The sequence below is a fragment of the Portunus trituberculatus genome, chromosome 47 (genome assembly GCF_017591435.1).
Source record: "Portunus trituberculatus isolate SZX2019 chromosome 47, ASM1759143v1, whole genome shotgun sequence".
NCBI classification, from domain to species: domain Eukaryota; kingdom Metazoa; phylum Arthropoda; class Malacostraca; order Decapoda; family Portunidae; genus Portunus; species Portunus trituberculatus.
In genome coordinates, this window is record NC_059301.1 from 10,518,049 (window position 1) to 10,536,191 (window position 18,143).

General features: G+C 41.2%; 1 protein-coding gene across 2 annotated transcripts in view; it reads left to right on the forward strand.

Moving 5' to 3' along the window:
* Nucleotides 1-1,212: 1,212 nt before the first annotated feature.
* The window catches only part of LOC123520693 (pecanex-like protein 4), a 54,284-nt gene continuing 37,353 nt past the window's right edge, over nt 1,213-18,143 (forward strand). For both annotated transcript variants that reach the window (XM_045283222.1, XM_045283221.1), the window contains exons 1-16: nt 1,213-1,367; nt 2,369-2,548; nt 2,940-3,125; nt 3,350-3,535; nt 4,062-4,243; nt 4,571-4,719; nt 5,152-5,298; nt 5,476-5,753; nt 6,566-6,767; nt 7,941-8,071; nt 8,332-8,590; nt 8,895-9,137; nt 9,677-9,738; nt 9,962-11,184; nt 12,463-12,627; nt 13,842-14,118. In XM_045283222.1, the coding sequence (XP_045139157.1) occupies nt 1,365-1,367; nt 2,369-2,548; nt 2,940-3,125; nt 3,350-3,535; nt 4,062-4,243; nt 4,571-4,719; nt 5,152-5,298; nt 5,476-5,753; nt 6,566-6,767; nt 7,941-8,071; nt 8,332-8,590; nt 8,895-9,137; nt 9,677-9,738; nt 9,962-11,184; nt 12,463-12,627; nt 13,842-14,118 (3,873 nt within the window). In that variant the 5' untranslated portion in view covers nt 1,213-1,364. The remainder of the gene's footprint in view (nt 1,368-2,368; nt 2,549-2,939; nt 3,126-3,349; nt 3,536-4,061; nt 4,244-4,570; nt 4,720-5,151; nt 5,299-5,475; nt 5,754-6,565; nt 6,768-7,940; nt 8,072-8,331; nt 8,591-8,894; nt 9,138-9,676; nt 9,739-9,961; nt 11,185-12,462; nt 12,628-13,841; nt 14,119-18,143) is intronic.

The window sequence follows — 18,143 nt, forward strand, 5'->3', positions numbered from 1 at the left end:
TTATACTAACCGTTATTCAATCCCTTCAGTACTGTGACGCATTTTTCCATGAGTTTTTGGTGTGATTAGACGATTTTATTCACATTAGGAAGGGTCTATGGAGTGTAAAAGATTATTGGCTAGAGTCTTCACTATTTCAATCCCCACATAAGTTTCTGAAAATCACCAAACAGTAGGTAGAATGAATATGGAAACGTATCCGGGTACTAAAGGGTTAAAGACCTGTGATGGACACTTCCGAATTGTGACTTGTCTTTGTCGCCACTTGTCTCTCGTCCTGAGCATATAAGATTTCCAAAAATGTGATGTCCATATCCCAATTTTGTTGTGCTCTTTAAATTTATGTAGCTCATGCCGTTTTACTTCTACAATGACTGTAGCTATGTGTTATTGTTCGTACCAGTAATGCAAGTATCAAACACATGTGAGGAAAATATATTAACAATAACAGTTTGGTAGTTCCATGAATCATAAGGGCACTGTCAGTTGCTACAATGTTTACTCTTCATCCCTTACAGACAAAAGTAAAAATGTTATCAGTAAAGAAAGAAATACATGTAGATTATCACCATCATAATAGCGTGACACTCCTCAACAACATAAAAGCACGTACCACATAAATTATGAATAATGGTGCTCACCAGTATGTTGATTGTCTGCAGGCTTTCATTTCTGAGTGACCATCTGCACTTTAAAGTCTAGAGGTGTTGTTAAGGAGTTTATCTACCTGTTTTTCACACAAGTTTCACGGATTCCGACAGTGACTGCCGGGTGGAGGCGGATAAGTTAGCTGGTGAATCTGGCAGCTTTCCCAGGCCAATGCGACTTCATCTCCATGCCCACAATACTTGGTGCCTTGATTGGCCTTCTTAGAATGTACACACTAATACCACATCATGTTAAGCATCACCACACGTAATTCACATCTAAAACACAGGCGGCAAACTCTGCGGTGCTACAGTGTTCCCGTGGGCGGAGTTTGGCGGGAAAGCAGTGACAGGACGATGTAAACAAAACATCGCCAAAAGAAAATTAAATCCGGATCACAAAACGGAGAATATAATGTAAAAGCAAATAAATACATTGCTTTCTTACATGCAACTGTGTAAGAAATTCTGATAGATCAACAATAAAGTACAATAAGCCATAAATAGAAGCTGCGTAAGATCAAATCGATCTAAAGAGCGACTTTGTGATGTGAGCGAGGGAAGAAAAGGTCACACACACACACACACACAGTCACACACTCATACCAAGACAGGTCGATGGCGTAGCGGGTCACCATGTAGCTGACCTAGTGTTCCTTAATACACGTTCCAGTCCCCTCCATTGCCTCACCCTTCACGCCAGGAACACTGAGGAACATGGTGAGCACTGAGGAGGAGGAGCAGGAATGGTGCACTGAAGGGAAATAACCTTTTTATTGTTTCTTTCATTTTTGGGCCTTTGTTTGGTATGTAGTATTCCATGCCCATTTTGATGTTTTGCTATAGGACTGCCCTCATATCTATTGGTTCAGTTTGGCATGGTTTATTCATGGCTAATGGTAAGAGATTTAGTTTTATATGTATGGTGATTGCTTTCTTCTTCCTCTTCGTGTCTTGAGTACAGTCTGCAGGCTTCAAAGCAAATGCATATTACCCATTCTTGAATAAAGAGAAACTTTGCCTTCTTGAGCATATTCAAATTCACGTTGTCATACATTAGTCTCTTTGTAATGTGAATAAAATGTTATACCTAACTTCCTAACTCCATCCATGCTATGGCTACATCCAAGTCACACAGTAACAGTCAGAATTAATGTGTGCACTGTATGAATACTTATTTTAGTTGTGCTATAACACTCACTAACCAACTTACTAACTCAAATCCTCACAACAACAACAGTACATCAAAGTATTGGCTGTGCTTCAGTGTTGGATAAACAGCAGCAAAAGGCTTTTCAAAATTAGATATGATGAGTTACTATAACATAACTGAGGTACATCACACTCATAAATACTAGGAATGACTGACAAGACAGTGTCACCAAGGGGATTGAGTGATCAAGGTATACAATTGGAATAGGAGGAGCTGCCTCCTGCTGTGAGAGAGGTTGTGCATGTGTAGTATGATACAGAATGAAGAGCATGCTCACAGTATGTACAGTATAACTAGTAGCTAGTCATGATTTATTCTCATGCACAGAAAGAGATGGAAATGCAAAGTGATTGTTATTATCAATATTACTATCAGTATCAGGGAATGAAAATTATAGTTCAAAAGTCTTACATGCAAATCTTTGTTTACTTCCAATATTATAATCACTGCTTCATGTTCATTTCCCTAATAGATTACAGATTACCTAACTCATCTAATCTTTACCCAGAATGCGTTCTCAGCCACCACTGCCCGCCTGGCCTGGGCTGCGGCTCATCAAGGGATGGAGTCGCCACTCGTCAGTGAATATAAGAAACCATTCATCAAGCGCCGCCTCCTGGAGACCTTCTTAGGGGGCCTACGCCTGGGTGCCTCAGAGGACGCTCCCCTCTATGTATACTGCTTCCAGGTGAGGCACCTTAAACTGAGGAATAGAATTGACTAGGAGATTGCTAAATGGATAGGAAGTAAAACTTGATTTACTATAACAACATAGTATGCAGTCACTTTGTTGTACATAGAGAAGCCTAACAAAAATATCTTAATGATTAAAGGGAAGTCACAAAGACACAGCATTAGAATTTAAGGCAAGTATTTACTCATTGATAGTGGAGAGTAAATAGAGACTTCTTTTTATAATAGCTTAATTAAAAGTATCTTTATAGTCAGTACATGTTCACTCAGTCTTCTTTACAAAACATAGATTAATTAAACAAATTTCTCCAATTTTGTAAGTCCTTTAATTCTGGAAGTATCATGATGTCAGTGCCACACACTACCATACGTAACCTCCATTGCAGGTGGCACTGTTCTCGGTGGTGCCCCTGGTGACGGTGGTGTTTGTGTTGCTGGAGCAGAGTGAGCTGGTGACAGTCATCCAGGCCATTTTCATCAGTGGTGCCTTGGACTTACTGTACTCGCTGCTGTTGCAAGTGGCGGCATCACAGCTACGGGGACGTCAGGCCAAGGAGACTGACTTGTCACAGGTAGGAGTGCACAGGTTCATCTAGTTGTATGTACCTAATTGTAGTAGTAGAGAGAGAGCTGGAGCTTCATGCACTATACTGTACTGTAGCAATCTCTTCTCCAATGCTGTAGTGTCATTAAATCATACAGCTTGGTTAGGACCTAAATGCCTGTTGAGTTTGAATTCATGTGTATTTATTTATAATTTTTTGACACTTGTTAACACTACCTTTTGCTTCCTCAGGTCAATATAGCTACAGATGAGGAAGTCATAGAGTTTGACTCTCCCCTTGGCCCCAAGACCTGGACCTTCCTTATCAGAGAGAAGAAACTGAAGGGAGGCATCTTGATCTCCTCCTTGCTTACTGGAGTGGTTGGAGGCTGCTCAGTGTACTATGTCCGGCCATCCACCACATATCACCTTGGCCCGGTAAGAGAGGGAAAGAGACAAAGAATGGATATATATAATAATAGTTTGTATCTTTGTAGACATGCCAATGCTAAGGTGCATCTCAAATGGGTACATGCTTAAGTACACACACACACACACACACACACACACACACACACACACACACACACACACACACACACACACACACTCACACAATCGAAAGGGCGGGTTCGAGTCCCGGCGAGGCAAATGGGCAAGCCTCTTAATGTGTAGCCCCTGTTCACCTGGCAGTAAATAGGTACGGGATGTAACTTGAGGGGTTGTGGCCTCGTTTTCCCGATGTGTGGAGTGTGTTGTGGTCTCAGTCCTACTCGAAGATCAGTCTATGAGCTCTGAGCTCGCTCCGTAATGGGTAAGACTGGCTGGGTGACCAGCAGGTGACCGTGGTGAATTACACATGAATTTATCATTTATCCTCTTTGGTTAAGTACAATTTTATTACATTTATCTCAGTCATTCTCTCAACATCCTTGCAACTCTTTTTTCCTTACCATTTTTTCAGCCATGGGCTGCCTCTCTTGCCTTCAGTCTGCTGGGTCTCCTGACAGTGGCTGTGGGCATCTGGCCACTGATTGGAGGCAGTCCACCTGAGCCAGCCACCTTTCACCCACTCACCTGGGACCTCCCCACCCTCTCCCGGCCTGCACACATCATGACCTGCATCTTGGTGCACTTCCTGGCCAGGTGGGAGGGAGGGTAGAGAGAGATGACTTAGTTTTAAAATAAGAGAAAGTGATGAATATTTAGGAGAGGAAGGGAAGAGTTGGTGTTGCTTGGGTAATTAATTCTCATCCCTAAGAATGTGACTAACCATTTCTGTGTTTTTAATAAAGCAAAATGGTTTAGAATACTGCCTTAGGACATATTCATGTTGATAACAACTGAAAGGTTCTAGCTAACATAGAGTAATGCTAAAAGAGGTTTTGTAAATTTGTAACCTTTCCAATTAACAAGATTGTGGTATTTATTCTTCCTTTTCCTTATCCTAACCTGGTCCTTCCATCCCCCTAGCCACCATCCCTATCCTTGGCTGCTTCACGTTGATGCCTTCTGTCACATCCTCTTCACTCTTGCTCCTGCCCTCTGGCTTCTGGGGATCCTGCCCCCCATTGATGCCTACATTCTCTGGCTCCTGGAACAGTGGCTGGTTCTGGTGCTGGGTGAGTGCATGTCTCTGTGTGTGTGTGTGTGTGTGTGTGTGTGTGTGTGTGTGTGTGTGTGTGTGTGAGAGAGAGAGAGAGAGAAAGAGAGAGAAAAAGGAGTATGTAGTTCTATCTCTTCTCCTTTTTTCCCTCAAATTGGTATTGATGTGCTGTTGACTTGGCTTCTGCTTCTGTTACAACAACTAATAATAATAATAATGATAATGGTTGCTTTTGCTGATGCTGCTATTACTACTGTTTTTAGTACTATGGCTACTAATAATGAAAATAATTGCAAAAATTATAATAATAATTGATATAAAAAGTAATACTAACAATAATAATAATGATAATAATAATAATAATAATAATGATGATGATAATAATAATGATATGACTGGAAGCCTCATGTACATTGTGCTAAGTGTAATGTAGTTGATCCACCACCAGGAGGGTCCCCAATGTCCTCCACACGGCGGCTGGTGGTGCACGTCATCCTAGGCACACTCTCTCTCTTCATTGTGGCGGCACTGCCCACCTTTTCGTCCGTCATGGTCTTTGCTGCCTGCCGAGGCTTCATCTTCAGTGTTGACATGGGTACGTTGATCAATCCTAGGAGATAGGTGTACTAGACTGTGTTTTGCTGATTGTAGTGGTGTAGAGTGCTTCCAGGGCTCTCAAACTTGAATATAAGAGACTTTTCTGTTTTATCTGTTTGGCATTTTTACAACCATCTCTCTCTACCTTGCTAACTGTTTTTTCCTCATATTCCAGCCTGGATGATCTCCTCCCTGCTATCCCACCGGGTGTCCATACTCACAGGTTTCTCTGGGAAGTATGATGAGACACACCCAGGGCCTGGTGGCAGCACTTCCCTACGCCGCATCACCTGCCACCGAGAATTGGCTCTTGTGGTGCCCATGCTGGCAGCTGTGACAGGCATGAGTCTGGGCTGCCACTTGCCTCACCTGGACTGGTATGAGCAGGTGGTCAACATTACCCTACAGAATGGTACAGTCTCCAAGCTGCCCACCAGGCCTGCCTTGTTTCAGGTATGTCATTATTACCATTAACCTCTTATGTTTACAGCTTTTATTGTCTCTCCTCAACAGAATTTTCTTTTCTAAGATAATCTGGCTTCATATTTCACTGCTTATACCTGTACAACTCTCATCACTTCATTTGAATAACACTAGACATTTTTTTCATATTACAGTACAAACAAAACTACAGACTCGAGAGAGTTGTAATTTCTTAGTTGCATCTATTTCTATCAGTTCTTGTTTGAGATCATACTTTTAATTTGTATCAGATTTTTCTGAACAACCAAATCCTATAAGATCTAATGAAAATTTTAAGGGTCATCCTTGAAAGGGAAAAAGAAAAGAAAGGAAGATTTGTGAAGTACTTATTATATGTATGTACGTATACTTTTTGTTAACACTAGGTTTATATACAATGTGTTTTTATGATGTGTTCCATCAAGTGACACAGACTTTTAGTATCCAGCTACTGTAAAATGTCATGATATTTTTTTCCAGCTTTTACTTTGTGTTGCCTTGTATAATAGAAGCACAAGGCCAATCAAAATGCTCCTTTGTCATGGTGATCATTTTGGTTAGAATGGTAACTGTTGCCCTTGTGTCCTTGAAGAGTCTTCTTGGTGGTCCAGCCCTCAGCAATGACCTTTCATGATTAATTTATCTTACCTTCAGAAAGCTTTGTTTTCTGTGACACTCATAAGAGAGGTTACAATTATTCTGTTTGAATGAATATTCCACATTGAGGTTTGTATGTTTGTATCTTTGCAACAGTGGTCATGTACCATCCTGACATTGTTTCTTTCTTCCACCTGTTCTCTCAGGAGCCTGCACGGGACACTGTTGGTGGTGGTCTGCTGGTCCTGACGGCGGCCATGCTGCTGGTGGGGGAGGGCCAGAAAGTGTACCTCCTTGGCCTGGTGAGGAACCCCTTCTTCCCATCGCTTGGCTCAGCCCCATCTGTGGCTGACAGTGGTGGTGGTGGGTCATCCTGCCTTCATATCTACTCCCAGCTGCTCCTTATAGGTGTGTTTATCATCATTACCTTCTCTTCTGGTCCATTTTGGTTTACATTTACCTACTTTTATGTATGTAGTAGTATAGGATCTCATTTTCTATTTTCTGTTTGTTATTGTGTATTCTTGTGTGTATTTAACTGTACTGAGTTGTACCATGCAAGGTCTGGCTACTTTCTTATGGACCTGTTCCCATGTCCATGTCTTTTTCAAGTTTTGCTTCAGTTGATGTACGTGCCTTGTTTCAGTCACCTGTTCTTTGTCACATGTTCTTCTTAATGTTAATAGGAAGAAGCTGCATTTTTTATGTATGTACATTTTCTTATATTTTAGTTACTTATTTTGCTATTGCTATTTTTGTTTTAGAGTAATGATGGGAGTTTTTATTGTTGCCCTGTTTTTCCACACACTATTTACTCAAGTAATGGATTCTGCTTTTACATTATTTCATTTAGAAAACTGTATCTCTGCACATTGGTACCTCATCTTCTGAAACTTGATGCCCATCTTGTAAAGAAATTATCTTCAGAAATTTATCCACTTCATATATACAATACCTTTGTCTATGTGTGTGTGTGTGTGTGTGTGTGTGTGTGTGTGTGTGTGTGTGTGTGTGTGTGTGTGTGTGTGCTTGTATTGAGCATTCATATTCTTGGATTCACTGTATTGTAATTGTAAACTTAGTTATGACATACAGGAAAGCACCATACTGTCCAGTCTCTATATTTATTAGCCTGCAACTCTTCTCTAAAATTCCTATCTTTTTCTTCCAGGCATCTACTATGCTTCTTCGAGGAAAAATGTGTTTGGTTGGTCAGAATGACAACATCTGTTACTTTGAATGTCCTCTTGTTGGTTCAGTCCTGACTAACAGTCTTTTGTAGTTAGTTCATCTTGCTTTCAGAATTACCATGGATTTTTTTTTTTTTTACTCCCATTCATAGCTTTCCCCAAACTACATGTGATCTATATGATTTTGAAATGTGTGTCTACTGTATGAAATACCAACATTTTTCAAGGCACTTTAAATACTGCACCTACTCTGTATGTATCTTTGTTTTTTTCTTATTATGGAAAATACTAACTATCTTCCATTCTATGCTTTTCTGATCTCTCCCTTTTGCCTCTGCTAATCTTTCTTTTGTCCTTTATTCTCATCTCACATTCTGATCTCTTCCTCCAGGATGTCCTCTCCTCTCACTGGTGTTCATCCATCAGACCATTGCAGCAGAACTTCCCCTCCAAGCTGCTGCCTTCCCTGAGACCTTTGACCACTTCCTCCTCACAGTGCCTCTAGCCAGGATTATGCGCCAAGTGAGTAAACAGGGCAAGAGAGTCAATCATCAGTTGAGGAGAGGCTGTTTTCATCTTCCTTGTTTTCATAAATGATCTTTGGTAATCTTTTGGCTTTGTTTCCACAAATGTTTTTAGTTTTTTTATATATAGAAATTGTACTTTCCTTAATTTCTGACTCTCTTATATAAATGAGATAGTTCCCATAAGTATACATTTTTCTTTATTGTACTCAAAATCTTGTTTCCATTTTCTTTGACTATCTCACTCTTTCCACACAGATCTGGCAGTTTCCACAGGCATCCTTCCTGCAGCTCTCTGTCTACTACATCCTGGACTTGGTGAGGCGTCAGGGAGGAAGCAAGAGTGGTCCTCTGGAATTGTGGACTGCCCTCTCTCCTGCAGTGCGAATGTTTATTCTCAGTCTGGCACACTTGTGGGGCACTCGAGCACTCCACCGACTCTCCACTGTGTTGCTTTTCCTCATGACTCCCTTCACAGAGAAGAAGCACAAGACCTCAGTCAATTTTTTTCTCTTGGGTTAGTTGATGTATTGAGACAGTTGGGTGTGTTACTTTTATAGTTTTATTTGTGGTTGTCTCAGTCTATCTCAGTTGCACATTATTTATTTATCTTATTTATTTTTTATTTTGAGATTGAATGAATCAGTTTGATGCTTTATTCTTTTTAGCATTTTCATTGTTAAGAGAATATTGTTTTTACTTTGGCATTTGAAAGGAAGAGAATTTATAACATATATTAGATGGCTCTCAGCTACTACTCCATCCTTCAATTAGGAAGTGATTGAAAAAAGAAAATAACTTGTATTTCCTTTTTCTGTCAGGCTTCAATCTAGCCCTGTCTCCAGTACTGCTGGCCTTGGTGGTGATCTCAGCAGTGATCTGTGCACCACTACTGCCTGTGTTCACACTGCCAGTGTTCCTCTTGGGCTTCCCAAGACCACTCAGGTTTTGGTCGTACCCAGTAGGTCGTGCTTCAAACTCATGTGAAGATTCAGTGTACTACCAGCAGTTGACACCCCATGTGATGCTGGCCCTGCACACCCACCTGCAGTCCGGCGCCCTCGGTGAGTGTTAGGGTTGCAGTGATTATGGCTGTGTTTACATTTCTTTGTTTATACTGGGAGAGGTCAACTTTTATGTCACATCTTGTAAACCCAGATAGGTTGGAGACATACATACACTGTAGTTATTTGGGGCTTCAACACCCATTTCTGCCTCATTGGCCTACAAATCTGTGCTGAATGCTATCTCTTACTTAGATCAATAGTAATCTTGATATAATGTCAAAATCACAAGTTATCTAGAAAATTTCTCATTCCACCAATTCCTCTAGTCTAGCTTTTGCTTTCCTCATCTTTACTTTGTGAATTTCCCTCAGCATAAATACTCATTTCCACCTGCTTCCATACCCATGTTCATCACATGCTTCCCTTACTGCCTCCTCATTTATGAAGATTAAATCTTAATAATTACTTTTCCAGATTTTTTTCACCTTCTCTTTGCTCCTTGGCAGACCTACATCCTCTCTCTGTAATCTGATACTCTCCAGCTATTCTATAATACTCATCTTAGTCACATAAATTAATTCATTCTTTGTCTACAGGGATTACAGAGCCCGGCGAACACTTTTTGTTGCGCTGGGAGGATCGTTTCATGTGGGTTCAGGTGAGTTGCTGTGATCCTGCTTGACTTGTGAGAGATGAGGGATGAGTAGACAAAGTGTCAAAGTATTGAGTATCACAGAACAGTATTTTGAAATGTTGGCTTTACCTACCAAAGTTGTTGTATTTATGGAGTTGTAGTATACAGGGTTAGATTCAAGCCAAAGCAGCCGTCCTTTCTTTAGGTGCAGACAACAGACTTATCTCTGCAACTTTCCTTTCTCTAGATCCTGGAGACAGGCTTCACTTACCAATACTACAGTGTCAAGGGACTGGAGCTTCAGGAGACAAGCTGCCACACTGCTGAAGCCTCACGTGTTGATGCCAACTTTAGCCGGGCATTTGACTTTCTTGAGAGTGGCACTGGACGCAGCAAGGGAAGTGCACTGGCATCCTTTGTGAACCGGCAAGCCTTCCACACCCTGACGCCACTCACTCGCTTCTCAGTGCCGGGATACTCAGACACCCGCAACGTGCTGACAGGTGTGCTGGACTCGCCTGACACACTAACATTGGTGCGGGATTATTTTTTGAAGGCTCTTGTCTTTGTACTGCTGGACCATGCCGTTACCCGAGCCATTGGTCAGCCTCCCATGCCTCCTGCTGGCCAAGGCCGGCCACCCACCAGCAGCAAAAGTCAGGAGCATCTGAGAAATCTTCCTCGTGTGGGCCAGGGAAGGCACTCACTCCCAGAGACTCCATCACCTCTGGAATCGGAGAGAGAAAGCCCTGTGGCTTTCATGAGAGAGCGAAGGTTCTCACACTCCTCGTGGCAGAGCGGACGCGGCAGCCGCATAGCTTGGGCCGGGGAACAGAGCGACATCCCTATTGTGCGCACAGGAGACACTCCACCTCCCCGAGCCTGGGACAGGGGACAGGAGCTGAGCAGGAATGAGTGGACAACAGAACATCCCCCAAGGAAGGTCCAGGGCCGTGGTTCATCTGGCTCCATAGGCGACCACAAATCGGTTAGCTTTATACCAGGGATAATGTATGACTCTGATGATGGGGATTCTCCTCGTCATGTTGGAAATAACTATCAGAAAAAAACCTCCTCCCGTGTGGTGAACCTGCGGGTGGTGCCTCGGGGTGCCCCACCCTCCCCTCCCATCTACGAGAGTCCCCTAAGTGCAGCACTGGGCCCTCCGCCCGACTGGATGACTGACCCACCCCTTGAAGCAGAGGCTCTGGAGGAAGCCCAGGATGCCTTCCCTCATGCCTGGTTCAAGTTCCTGCTCAGTACCTTTGGCCACATGTACCTGCAGCGACTTGATTCAGCCCCCCTGCCCCCCATGCCTCCCCCAAGCACAGCCTCCAGCTCATCGGAGGCGTCCAGCCAGCCCTCCAGCGCCCAGCCTGGCAGGGCAGCAGGGCACGGGGCACAGGGGGGGCAGGGGGATGCTGTCATTCAGAGGATGCAGTATGATGAAACTCTTGAAGATGCCTACAGGTAATATGCCTCCAAACATCACCAATCATTCACTTCAAACACCATAGCATTTCATGTAGTTCTTCTAAATTGAAGTTCCCTTTCACTCCAGTTCTAAGAAAGTGTCAGATCCAAGGAATATGCTACTACAACTCTTCCCACACTATTTAGTTTCAGCCCTGCACTGACATGTCAGAGCTTCCATTACCCTCACACAGCCATCATGGACACTTGCCTCACTTTTGTTCCTGTAGTGAAAGTCTCCAAGTTCTCCTTTTACCTTCATGCATGCCATTATGTCCTTATAGAAAGCCTTAATCCTTCTAACAACTGCTTCCTATATTCTGAATTTGAAGAACATTCCAAAGGGCTTCTTTTTCCATTCTATTACATATATAACTTGCTTTTTCTTAGATTCCTGAATGTCACATACAACTTTTTTCATCCTTTTCTGTTATTGTGATAGGTATCTTCTACCGAGACCTTCCTGTTCCTCAATGACATCAGTGTCTCACTCATTATCCATTACCCTCCCATTGACTTTTCAAAGTACACTAAGCAAACTTGTCCCTAAGTAACTATGACGCTCATTCCTACAATCTTTACTATATTTAAAGGTGGTGATTGCCTTTCTCCACTCATCTCGAAAGAGTTTTTTGGGGCCTCCATACTAGTTCACATATTAAAACCATCCAATCTACTAGCACCACCTTCATATTTTTATACTTTTGCAGTTATTCCATATATGCCTGCATCTTTACTACACTTTAGCCGAGCTGCTGCTTTCTCTATCTCTTCTTACCAATTCCATTCTGCATGCCCACTTGCTCTCCACTTGTTTTCATCCTCATGTTAGATATTATTGCCTCTTTTATTCTTAAAATTAGTTGGTCAAAATTCCCTTTTCCTTTTCCATACACCTGCCTCCTTGCTACTTACAAGAACTCCATCCTTCCTCTGCATTCTCACACTATTATACTTTTCTCCTCCCTGTAGTACTCTATTCCCTTCTTTCAAAAATAACTTTTTATTCTCATTGGATCTTTTTCCTAACTTATTCTCATTGATTTATCACTCAGCGTCATACAGTATTCTTTGTTTGTCCCTTTACTCTCTTTCACTTTCATATTTCAAGACCTTTACTCTTTTTTCTCCAAGAATTTTTATTTTTTTCTGGGACGTTTTTCTACAAAACTATCATATGCTCACTTCTTATGCTTCATCCCAGGAACTTCTCAACTATTTCTGCTAAGTTTAAGAAAGTTATCACTTACTAATTTTTTGTTGTTGTTCTTCAAGATTACTTATTGGGACCTGCCACCTAATAGTGATGGGCACAGATGACCTGCCACCCACCCCATCACAAGTATACAAGACCTTCAGTGGAGAGATATCATGGTCCATGTACCTGGACTGGCTTGTCAATAAACCTGTGCTCTTCAACCTAGTGCTGCTGGCATACAGGTGAGAGGGATGGCTGGTTGAGTGGAGACCAGGATTGAGAGGAAGGGATTAGTGATAATTTTGTGTAGGACCATCTTAAGAGAATTAAAAGTAGAAGTCATGGAGTTATATTGAAATTGTGCTTGGTATTTTTCAGATTTTTTATAGAATTTATATAGCCTGTGTTGCAAGAAGTTCATTGAGTCAGTATAGAGAAAAATAATTTAGAATATACAAAAGATCCGAAATATTCGTCATTAAAAGAAATTAAAACTTCAAGATCTGCATTCATTAGTGGCGTAGATTAAGAATTCAGAGAGAGATACTGAAGTGATATAAGGGATGTAGCAAACATGAACAAAATTCATGAGGTTAAAATTTATGATAACAGTACAAGTAATGGGTTTAAGCTTGATAAAGTCTAATTGAAAAGAATTATTGTAGAAAAAATGCTTTTCCAAATAGAGTAGTAAATAGCAGGAACTGACCCAAAAATAAGGTTCTTGGTGATGAGTGAATTAAAGGCTTTAAATGATTAGATAGATTTATGGATAGGAAAAACATATGGACATAGACAATGTTTTATACAGAGACTGTCACGTATGGCTTCTTGCTGCTTCCCTTATCTTCTTACACTCATTCTCTTTTGAAATAAAATTCAAGGTGTAATATGAGTCATGGCATGCCTGACCTGAGTTGTCTTACACAGCCACACATGAGTAGCTGCTTTTGATGAAAAATACCAGGCTTTTTTTTTTTTTTTTTTTTGGGGGCCTGAGTGGCCAGCAGAGATAAATTTCCTGTAAAATTCTACTGTACTTTGATTATAATTGTTAACATTTGTTTGTATATTCAAATACTGTTCAAGACTTATGATATAATGTTCATTGTTACTACTGGGATACATCTGTACTGGAGAAATGTTTTCATTATAATGTTGTGTGTTGTAAAACTCAGTTATTTTCTTTGTACTCCATTCTTGTGACTAAAACTATTCTCCAGAACTAGACTAGAATTGAACTGTCTTGTAGTTTTCTCTGTGGGAAGTAGCAATTAAGTGATAATTCTTATATATAGATTATTTTTGTTGCCTTTGGTCAGCTTCCCATATATTAAGTATTCAGTAAGTTTGGACAAGAGTAGTGATGGATTTTTAAGTATTCCCATAAACAAAGTATGAGGAAGTAAAGTAGCTACTGTACATACACTCACACTTTATGTATGTATGTCCATAGGATTGGAGTGAAGCTCTCCCTGGACCATGCACTGATTGGAGGAATGACAGGGTGGGCTGAGCTGCATGCCACTCTGGAGGACTACACCCGTAACTGGTACCTTGGTCCTGACACACGGCTGCCTGAGCCAAGTCCCAACTCTACTCAGCCACCTGAAGGACTGCAAGGAAAGGCACTGGAGTACAAGGAGGGTGGTGTGTGGGGTCCCCAGAGCTGGACAGAGGCAGTCAAGATGGAAGTGCCAAATCTGTTTTCTCTGGGTCACAATACAGTCAAGGTGATCTATTTGTGCACTTATTTCATAATCGTACTCCACAGTGCATGTATATTTGCTTTTGTAGTAGTACAGATTCTCTAGGAACTTTCCCTTAGGGGGGATAGCCTTGATAGCCTTCTCTTCTCTTTTTTGAGTTTACAATACAAGGCCAGAGTATTTAGTATCTGCTTCTATCGCAATACAATGAACTTTACATTGTGAAAAAAATTGTTTCATTATGTGATAGGCTATGTGATTTAAAATTCCAAATATAAATAGTTCAAATCTTGCATGCAGAATACCCCCCCATCCCATACACACACACACACACACACACACACACACACACACACACACACACACACACACACACACACACACACACACACACACACACACACACACACACACACAGGACTGGTTTAACGATAGATGTGAAAAGGCTAGAACAAGAAAAGAGGATGCATGGAAGAGGTGGAGAAGGAAAAGACGGATTAAGCAGTGGGAAAGTTACAAAAGAGCAAGAAATGAATATGTGTTGATTAGAAGAGAAGAAAGAAAGAAACAAGAAAAGGATATAATTGATAAATGTAAAGACCAACCAAGGCTTTTTTACAGACATGTGAACAACAACATCAAAAATAGAGAAAGTATTGAAAGTTTAGAAGTAAATGGAGTTTGCAGTGAGGATCCCAGGGAAATGGCAGAGGTTATGAATGGATGCTTTCGGAAGGTATTCACAAAGGAGACTGCTTTTGACAAACCACTGGTAATGGAACAGAAAGGGATTATGAAGGAGTTTCAAGTAACTGTGGAGGAGATCAAGAATATGATGGGGAGTTTAGAAGTGAGAAAAGCTGTGGGACCTGATGGGGTATCAGGATGGATTTTAAGAGAATGCAGGGAGCAACTGGCAGAAAAAGTTTGTGAAGTAATTGATGCCTCATTAAGGGAAGGTGTAGTGCCCCAAGACTGGAAAAGAGCTAACATTGTCCCAATTTATAAATCAGGTAACAAGAGAGACCCATTGAACTATAGACCAGTGTCACTTACAAGTGTGGTAGCTAAGATGTGTGAGAGGGTGGTGAAGAATAGATGGACAGACTTCTTGGAGAAAAATGACATACTTTGTGAGTGTCAATTTGGTTTTAGAAAAGGGCGTTCATGCACGACAAACCTGATATGTTACTATTCGAGGGTGATAGATGTAATACAGGAAAGAGATGGTTGGGCTGATGGAATATATCTGGATTTAAAAAAGGCCTTTGATAAGGTACCACACCGGAGACTGATCTGGAAACTTGAAATGGTAGGAGGAGTGCATGGCAGTTTACTAAAATGGATGGAAGACTTTTGGTAGGAAGAGAAATGAGAACAATAATTAAGGACAGACCATCAGAATGGGGCTTGGTGGAGAGTGGAGTTCCACAGGGATCAGTGTTGGCACCAGTAATGTTTGCGGTCTACATAAATGACATGGTGGATGGGGTGTCCAGTTATGTGAGCCTATTTGCAGACGATGCAAAATTGTTAAGAAAAGTGAGATGTGACAAAGATTGCGAACTACTCCAGGAAGACTTGGACAGAATATGGAAATGGAGCTGTACATGGCAAATGGAGTTCAACACGACAAAATGCAAGAAATTAGAGTTTGGCAAGAGTGAAAGAAGAATCAGGAGTATGTACAAGATAGGAAATGAAGACATAAAACCAGTCATGAAGAAAAAGACCTTGGGGTGACAATTACCAATGACCTATCGCCAGAGAGACATATAAACAAAATAATTGGAGAAGTATTGAACTTATTGAGGAACATAAGAGTGGCGTTCGTATATTTAGATGAAGAAATGATGAAGAAAATAATTACTGCAATGATAAGACCAAGGCTTGAATATGCAACAATACAGTGGGCTCCGAACTTAAAGAAACACATAAGGAAACTAGAGAAAGTACAGAGGGCTGCAACAAAATGGTGCCTGACTTAAGAGATTTGACTTATGAAGACAGACTGAACAGAATGCAACTTCCGACCCTGGAAAACAGAAGAGAAAGGGAGACCTGATAGCAATATACAGAGTGATGATTGGCATGGAAAAATGGATAGGGAAGATCTGTGTATGTGGAATGAAAGAATGTCGAGAGGGCATGGGAAAAACTAAAATGGCCACTTATAGGAGAGATGTGAAAAATATAGCTTCCTCATAGAAGGGTGGAAGCATGGAATAGTTTAGACGTGGAAGTGGTCAACGCAAGGAATATTCATGATTTTAAGAAAAGCTGGACATTAGTAGATATGGAGATGGGACAACGAGCATAGCTCTTTCCCGTATGTTACAATTAGGTAAATACAATTAGGTAAATACACACACACACACACACACACACACACATATTTGGTGTGTCTCACGTAACCCTGTTCACCTAGCAGTGAGTAGGTACATGTAAATCGAGGAGTTGTGACCTTGTTGTCCCGGTGTGTGTGTGTGCCTTGTCTCAGGCCTATCTGAAGATCGGAAATAATGAGCTCTGAGCTCGTTCCGTAGGGTAACGTCTGGCTGTCTCGTCAGAGACTGCAGCAGATCAAACAGTGAAACACACACACACACACACACACACACACACACACACACACACACACACACACACAGACATCGTCGATGATGGAGGTGGTCGCTGAGCTCCAGAGCAATCATCTATAATTCTACAGTTACCTAAGAGTAACCAAGGTGGGAAAGGAGCTGGTAATGTTTGTCCCGTCTCCATATAGTCATGTTAACTGTTGATTAGCAAAATAATGTCCAGTGAAGGTAAATATAAACTGTAGCCTGCGTTTGAGCCATCAGCTGGTTTGTTTACGTCTGCGCAACATGGCGGCCGTGAACTCGAAAGAGGAATCAGACTTCACAGGGTTTCAAGGAATAATGGAAAGAGCGCTTATGTGAAGAAAATTCTGGAGTTAGAAGGTAAAATTGAAAACTGTTTGAAAAGTATGAGGGCCTGGAAACGAGTTATGACAATGTTAAGAAAGACTGTGCCGATATGAAGAAGGAAAATGCAGCACTGAAAGAGGAAGTTAAGCTAATTAAAGTGAATTGCGAAAATGTGGAGAATCTCTAGGAAAAGTGATGGAGAAGCAGGCTGAATGGAAAAAAAGTCAGGAAGTGGAAAGAAAGGAGGTAAATTACAAAGTTGCAAGTCTGGAAAAGGAAATCAAAGAGTCAGGGAGAAAACTTTGGGCCTTGCTGAAATTATAGATCAACAGATCATAGAAGAGAAGATAGCTGAGAAAGTGGTGAAGGTTATTAAGTCAAATGAGACATTGGTGAGGGAAACTGTAGACAAAAGAGATGTGTGGTGATATTTGGTGTGGAGGAGGATAAGACACCGAGTAAAATGGAGAGAGAGAAAACATAAAAAGGTGATAAATAATATCATTAATGTGGTGCAAGAGGAGGAAAAGACCTAGTACAAGAAATAGAGGACTTCCATAGAATTGGAAAGTTCACAAGAGAAGGTATGAGGCCAATAAGAATCAAACTTAAGTCACAAAAGGATGTAGATGAATTGGTGGAGAAGTCATGGAGGCTAGCCCAGCAGGAAACAACAAGGAAGATTTGGTTGAGAAGAGATCTCGGTGAAAAGGAAAGAGAAATGTTAAATGAGTGTAAGTGATAAACTAGCAAAATGGATGGAAAATTACTTAGAGGGAAGAGAAATGCGAACAGTGGTGAAAGGAAGGAAGTCCGAGTGGAAGAAGGTAACCAGTGGAGTTCCACAAGGGCCATTGCGTGGTCCCATCATGTTTTTGATTTATGTTAATGATATGCCAGTAGGAATTGACAGTTACATGAATATGTTCACGGATGATACTAAAATTATGAGGAGAGTAAAGAATGTGGAAGATTGTAACAAGTTACAGGAAGATCTTGATAAAATATATGAGTGGAGTAAAGAGTAGCAGATGGAATTTAATATAAACAAGAGCCATGTTATGAAAATGGAAAGAAGTAGATACAGACCAAACAGGGATTACAGGCTGGGTGATG